Source organism: Elaeis guineensis, chromosome 5 (genome assembly GCF_000442705.2).
Source record: "Elaeis guineensis isolate ETL-2024a chromosome 5, EG11, whole genome shotgun sequence".
Lineage (NCBI taxonomy): Eukaryota > Viridiplantae > Streptophyta > Magnoliopsida > Arecales > Arecaceae > Elaeis > Elaeis guineensis.
The window spans coordinates 26,644,365-26,651,867 of record NC_025997.2 but is presented as its reverse complement, the minus strand read 5'-3'; the positions used below and the strand labels follow the sequence as shown (position 1 = coordinate 26,651,867).

At 42.4% G+C, this 7,503-nt stretch overlaps 1 protein-coding gene across 1 annotated transcript; it reads left to right on the top strand.

The window, feature by feature from the left end:
- The first annotated feature begins 3,489 nt into the window (after window positions 1–3,489).
- On the top strand, window positions 3,490–4,954 carry LOC140858130 (UPF0496 protein 1-like). The gene has a single exon (XM_073257804.1). The coding sequence runs from the start codon at window positions 3,675–3,677 to the stop codon at window positions 4,803–4,805; it is 1,131 nt and encodes a 376-aa protein (XP_073113905.1). The 5' UTR covers window positions 3,490–3,674; the 3' UTR covers window positions 4,806–4,954.
- The last annotated feature ends 2,549 nt before the right edge of the window (window positions 4,955–7,503 follow it).

Sequence of the window (7,503 nt, the reverse complement as noted above, 5' to 3'; positions counted from 1 at the left end):
TTTCATGGAGTAGGAGGTTGCGATGATAATTTCGGAGAAGAGCCAATAAATATTGGTGCAGTTGCTCCGAGAGGCCTCCATCTTTGGATTCAAGTATTTAAAGATTGTAAATTTGGTCATATAGAGTTTAACCTTGTTTGAAGATGTTACCCACCTTCCACTTCCATGAGAGCTATTCTAGTATTATTCATCAACTTAGTAAGCTTAATAGGAAGAGAATGATCATTAGAGTAAGTCCAAGCTTGTTGAACAACATCTTAAATATCTGGACAAAAGAGCCAAATTTTTTCAAACCTAAAGGGGATAGGCCTTCTTTGCGCAGACTCAGTTATAGAAAGAAGCAAGGGACAACGATCTGATATAAAATGAGTAAGATGGGAAACAAGAGATTCTGAAAAAGTATCCAACCAAAGGTCTGAGGCAAGAGCCATATCAATACACTCTCAAACTCTAGTAAAGCCCAATATGTTGTTACACTAGGTAAATGATGGCCCTTGAAAATCCAAATAAATGAGTCTTATCTTTTGAATGAATGATCTAAATTCTTTAATATCACGATCAAGACGAAAGGGTTTATCTCTTTATTTATCCTCCATATAATATCTACAGTTAAAATCCCCAACAAGAAGCAAGGAGCTAGTTGAGAAAAAGGACAGAAAGAATCTGAGCCCAAAATTTTCTCGTCTCTAGACCATATGTACTAGCATAGACTGCTCCCAGGAGCCAAGGTGTCCTATTTGGTTGAGAAATAATACTAAAGGCTACTTGTTTATCAGAGTGAGTGAAAGAAATTTGATCAAAATCCTTTAGCCAAGTTATAATAGTTTCCCTTGAGAGACTTACAGCAGGGACCATATAGACCTCCCATCGTGGCCCCATAATCATTTTAACACGCTCAAGAGTATTAAAAGATAATCTAGTTTCAAGAAAACACTGGATATCTAGACAGTATCGATGAAACAGGATTTTTATATAATTGATGAAGAGGCGCTTGGCAGCATCCCTACAATTTCAAGATAGAACTTTCATTGAGATACAATGGAAGCACTTGCCTCCTCCTACTGAACTTCACTAATAGCCATTTTTAACCCTTGCTCAGCACCAGCCATTGAAGATGCTGAGCTTTCCTCAGTAGATCTAGCATGGGATGAGCTAGCTTGCTCCGATATTGTATCCACACTTGCTAGCTTTTGCTTTAGTTGTTCAAAAAGAGACTCCTTGGGTGATGAGTCTGCATTAGGATCAGCTAAAGGCTCAGCAGTAGCAGATGATTGAGCCATCCATTGCATTGCATCCTATCCATGAGTAGATTGAGATTGGATTGGCAAAGGCTTCCAAATCTCCTTAACTTTACATTGATTTTTTTTGCTTGGAGGTACTTATAACGGCAACTTTCCTCTATTCTTCTTTACTATCTGACGGCTGTTCCTCGATTATTTGGACTTTCATCTAAGAAAGAGAATCAAAGCTAGGAGATCTTTGAAGACTTGAAACTTTAGGAGGGGATTGCTTTCTTTTTTTCTTTGACAACACGCTCCATAGGTTCCTATCCTTGGCTTATAGAGGCTTCCACAACCTCCATCAATTATAGCTCATCAACATTCTCAGTTGGCAGTAAAGAAAACTTTGAAAGTGAACCTATTTCTAAAGTCATACCCTTTATAGATTGGGTCTTAGCCAGTAGACGTTTAACTATCTTTTTAGATTAAGTCCAGGTATAAAAAACATTACCACTAATGGGAGTGGGGGACTGTCTGTTATCTTGGGCTAATGGACCCATCAGTATTCGAGTCACGTGAATTGAGGGATCAAAGATTGGCTTGACATTCGGGTCAATTTCCTTCGCACAGATACAGGGTTCCATTGTAAGACCTATCTGTCCAATGAATAACAGCTATCTGATAATTTTTTATAGGTGAATTGCTGCCATAAGAATGAATTCTTGATCTTTACTCGAACTCCTAGGTAGATAGGCTTCATGATATCTAGTAGAATACAAACTCTTGTATAGCCCATGCACGATGAGGTTTCTATCCATTCATCCAAAAATAAAGGAGTTCGTGGAACAAAAGCTATTTTCAAGATGATCTCCCTTTCCCATCACATAAGAAGAAGGTCCAGAAGATGCAACCAGACCCTAACCTATCGGATAGGGTCATGGCCAGGTTGGAAACAAGGACTCCAGCTTTCCAAGGCTAACAATTGACTCGCAAGGGATCATGGTCCCTGCTCTAAGATTTGTTTCCTTAGTTTCAATCGACGAACAGAGAAATAGTAGCAAACCATTCGACATGGAAGAGATCTGAAGGTCTCTTTCCAAGTTTCACTGTAATTTCATTTTCTTTTGAATAAAATCAAAAAAAAAATCATGACCCAAAAGCTTCCCTATTAAAGCTCGATTTTATCGAGTGTTGGATCTATCAATTTTATTATTAGTCAAAGCAATTACTTTGGTAAACTTCTGCTGTAGAGTAGCAACTTCCTTTTTAATAGTATGCGATGTTTTTCACCAGAAATGATGCGGTTTTTGAACCATTCGAGACCGGTACCAGATAGCTTCCAGGGGTTTGCCCATCGAAGAGTATTGTTTGGATGGAGAAGACAGCCTTTTGGCACATTTTTCCCCTTAGATCTGGGCTCTTCGGAGGCCCCCACCACAAGAAAGAGGCCCAGAAAATCGTAGCTACAGTTGTCACGAAAGGACGTTGAAGGTCGTCTCAAGAAAACTTGTGATTAAGTGGGGAGTGAAAACGGGTTTGAAAACACAGATTCGGGTTTGAAAACACAGATTTTTTATAAAAGATCAAGGCATGAAAACTAAAACCTCAATCAATCGTGTCACGTGGCCCAATAGTATTTTCCACCAATCATCTCTAACCACTCTTTTAAATTTTAGAATTTTAAATCACCGAATTCAAGGTTGGTAGGTATCACCTTTTATTACATTTCAAATTCCGGTGGAGGAAAAAAAAAAAAAAAAAGTTATTTCAGCTAATTTGGTCCACGTGTCACTCTACTGGCCTTTTATTTCCGATTGCGCCTTATCCACCTGGACCGAGACTTAGGTTGGTCTCCGTAGGTGGGGTCGAGGCAATACCTTTTTCTTTTATGGCTTTCATCCAGATTCCACGGAACCAGGACGCGGAAACTTCCCCCATAATTGCCATTAACTCCTTGACGGCCAAGGAGGACCGCTTGCGTCGTCACGGAAATTAGAGAGAGCAAACGGTGAAGACCCATGTCAACTCAAACAAATTCAAATATCATAATTTTCCAATCCCCTTATTTCTACGCCACGTACACACAAACTTCGCTACCCGCTCTCCTCGCTAACACGTTTCGTCACATCTACGAGGTTGTACAAACAACCTTGTAGAGCATCTTGTACCCAATTTCCTTTGGCAAGATGACCTGCTTACCGCTGGGAGACACTTGTCGGACACGCTTTACCATGCAGCCCTCTCCGATTCCTTCTGCGTGCAAACAACCCCAAAATGATTTCCACAAAGTCCCCCTCTCTATCTACATAAAGCTCTCAATCCCCTCATCGATTCAGTCACCAAACTACATCACTCTATCCTCAAGTTTGAAGTAAACCTTAGCAAAAGCCTCATCCCCCCCAATTAGCCCAGAAATCCCACTAATTCTCTCCAAATTATTGTTAATTTATAGCTATGGGAGGATGCCTTCGCTCTAAGCCGGCCGTTCATGGCATGGACGACACCGACGACAACACCGAACAGCGGTACATCTCCGAGCTGAACGCCTACTACGAGGAGGCCTGCCGGCTCGACCCCAAGATCCAAACCTTCAACCTGACCCTCCAGCGCCGGACCAGCCGCGTCCTCTCCTCCCTCGCAGGCGACGCCGCAGCCCTCCGCTCCCTCTCCTTCAACTCCCTCAGAGAAGCCACTGACGGCCTCCTCGCCGTCAACCACGACGCCTTTGCTGTCGTCCTCGACCTCAAGGATGACATCTCCTCCAACCCCGATCTCCTCTTCTTCGTCAAAGAATTCTTCAAGAACAGCGTCGAGACCCTCAAGTTCTTCGCCGCCCTCAAACAATGCCTCCACAGAGCTCATGAAGCCGAATCCATCGTCAACTCCGCCATACAACTCTTCGATGGGAAGGAATTCTCCAAATCTTTAGAGAAGTTGAGAGATTTCAGAGCTTTAGGGGATCCCTTCACGTCGAGCTTCATCGACGAGCTCCGATCGGTGTGCGAGCACCAGCGGTCGACGTTGGTTTCATTGCACGGCAAGAAGGAAGAGATCGACAAGAAGCTCGGCTGCGTCAAGGCGTGGAGGAAGGTGTGGAGCGTGGCGTACGCGGCGACGTTCGCGGCGGTGCTGATTTGCTCGGTGGTGCTGGCGGCGGTGGCGGTGCCTCCTGCAGCGACGGCGGCTGCCGCGGCGGCCTCGACGGCGATGGGGTCGATTGGGGCGTGGTTCGATGCGCTGTGGGAGAACTGTGAGGGGGTGTTGGAAGGGGAGGTTGAGGTTATTGGGATGGTGAGGAAGGAGACGTTCTTTGCGATACAAGAGCTGGATGGAATGAGGGTGGCGGTGGAGAAGCTGGAGGCAATGGTGGGGTCGATGGCGAGGGAGACGGAGTTCGGGATGAGGGAGGAGGAGGAGGTGGCGGTGAGGGTGGCGGTGGAGGGGATGAGGAAGAAGTTGGGGGAATTTGGGAGGAGTCTTGTGGAGTTGGAGAATGAAGTGGATAGATGCAGCGGGGAAGTGGGGAAGGCGTCGGCAGCCGTGTTGCAGACTATTACTGGAGGATCAGAAGGTTCGTCGGGGTAGCTCCATTGGGAGGAATTGGTCTAGTTGATGAAATTATAAAATGTAAAATAATCAGACAAATTATTTTTTTGGTTTACACGATTTGTCAGTGGGTTTTGTGTGTATCAGACAATGATATATATTTCTTTTCTACACTTTGAATTTTGTCATCCAAGACTTGTCTTCTATTAAGATAGTTATTTTTTCGTAAATATCTAAAAACTATCTGTAAACAAATAGTATTCGGGTTGTTTATCCATCGTTTTGCTAAACTGCAATGATGCAGGCTTTAGATGGGGATGAGTACTAAAGTTTGTAATAACGCATGATGTATACAGGTCTTTCTAGTATTTGTACTACTGCAAAAATAGATATTTGGATTGAGTAAAACCGGTTTGGAATATGTAGCTGACTCCTTCGGATTCACCCAGCCTGGAATATCTACATAGTCGGATCTTTCTTAACGGCCATGGACAAGGATGCCATCCTTTACTTTCTATGTTGGATACAAAACATAGCCCGCTTATATATGGTTTAGTTATCATATAATTGTGGATGGTCGGCAATAACCCACTATCTCTAGTTATGGCTAATATAGTTTTTTTTGATAGAAGGAGGTGGATGAGATTTCAGTTAATGATCCTTATCCTAGTCTATTCAACTTTATGATATCCATCGATTTTTTGGCTTCTCTTAAAGTTTCCTTGTGGACAGATTTTAATTAAATACTTTTTTTTTTGAATGAAAATGAAAGAAGTAAGGTACTTCCTCCACTGCATTATCATATCAAGTATATATATTGTTTAGTACATAATAGAGATGGATGAGTAGGGGGAATGGAGAGGTAGAGATGCCTTCAAAATATTCTTCAGCTACATATGTTGATCATACTAGCTGTCAAAGAAGTGTAAAAAGTGCATATATATCATCTTCAACATGGGCTCCTTGTGACTGACCATCTAGCATTTGAAAATGTTTTCCTCTCTTCAAAGGGGTCACACTGGGGAGTTGTCTTGTGCTCTTCTACTCCAAACACTATTCTGAGCCTGCCAACTTAAATTTAGAGCTCGAGTGAGTTAAAAGCAACTGCTAGTCTTTGCATCTCCGAATTTTGTGAGAGAGAAGTCCAGTTTTGTAGTAAGAAGATGATTTACTTGGCAACTTGAAATGCTACTAGGGCCCAAAATCGAAAGATATGATTGTTTCGCTCCTTCCAAATGCACCAGAAACATATTGAGATGATAGTATTGTGTGCTTCTATCTGCTTATTTTGCAAGCAAAAACTTCTCCGTTTGCGCCAAATATCAAATATATTATCTGGTAGTTGTGATGATCCTGATTTTTGCATTAGGATACTCCATATTTGCTTTGAATAATCACAGAATAGCAGCAGGTGGTCTAGTTTTTTGGGGTGGCTTGGCATAATGGACATGATGCTGGTCCTGTGATGTCTTTCTTTTCTAAATTTTCAGTAGTAAAAATTTTATTGTGGGAGCATAGCCAATTAAATACTTTCATTTTCTCAGAAATGGGTAGTGTCCAAATTATTCTCCCAAAATATGATAAGACTCCCTCGTGACTTAGAAAATAGTAGTAATGTTTCACAGTGAAGGATCAGCTCCATTTTTATTTCCTAATATCAACACTATTTGATATCCTCAGCGACCCAGCATGAGCATGTGAGTAAATGTTGGATTTTAATTAAATACTTGAATAATTATAGTTAAAGATATGCATCACCAATATTATTGCTACATAAAATTATTTTTATTTAAGTTATTTTCTCATATTGGAATATTATAGCATTTTTCTAGCATTATACTTATTCCAATATATTCTAAATTTTACAAACAATATTGTAGAACATCCTTCAAATATGTTTTCCATTTTGGCTATATTGAAAAATTTATTACGGAGGTGCAAAAAAGAGCTTGAATCCCCTGTGGTGTGCGTACAACACTACATGATGTAGTGCATCTATAGATGCGGGCCTCATAGGATGGACGGCGATCAAAGCATACACACTATATGTATCATATGGCTCCTGTTCGTGCACGATCATCCATCATGTGATGGACCACATGGTTCGCATCCATCGATGCTCCCTCTGCTACGGTCCCACGCGCGGGATCATGCTCAAAAGAAAATCGACCGTGGTGGAGCCACTATTCATAAATCTTCTGCCGTCGTCCTTCCCCTTTAATACGAATGGCTAGGGACGGATATCCAGTCCCCATCCAGCACCCACCCGAGCGGCGATCAAACGGACAAAATTGCGCAGCGGGGATGGGTCGATAGATGGAAGGAGATGGGAGATAAGGTTTTTATTGCTTTCCTAATTTTTGTATCTTTTGTTGATGGGAACTCGGCTTCTGTTGTGGGTCCGCTCACAGTAGCCGGCTTGCCGCTGTCCTCTCGCGTGTCGACCTTGCGTTGCACTTCTGCACGGGCCTGGCGCACCTTGGTTTTTGTGGTGGGTCCGCTAACGCTGGCTTGCCGCTGGGGTCCTGGCGCGTCGCCTCTGCGTTGCACAAGCCTGGCGCACCGAATGGAAAAGAAAGGTGGTGTTGTACTCCTATTTTAATGGAATTTAATAATGCTTCTGCGGCAATTGATGGTTGCACCCCGACCAGCACGGGCCTGGAGCAACCTTATTAAAAAGAATTTAAAAAAATAAAAAGCAAAGCAGGGTAATCCATGGTTGTATTCTTTGGGGTAG

What these genes read in the sequence shown, in the direction of transcription:
- LOC140858130 (XM_073257804.1), top strand. Translation starts at nt 3,675, where the DNA reads ATGGGAGGATGCCTTCGCTCTAAGCCGGCCGTTCATGGCATGGACGAC.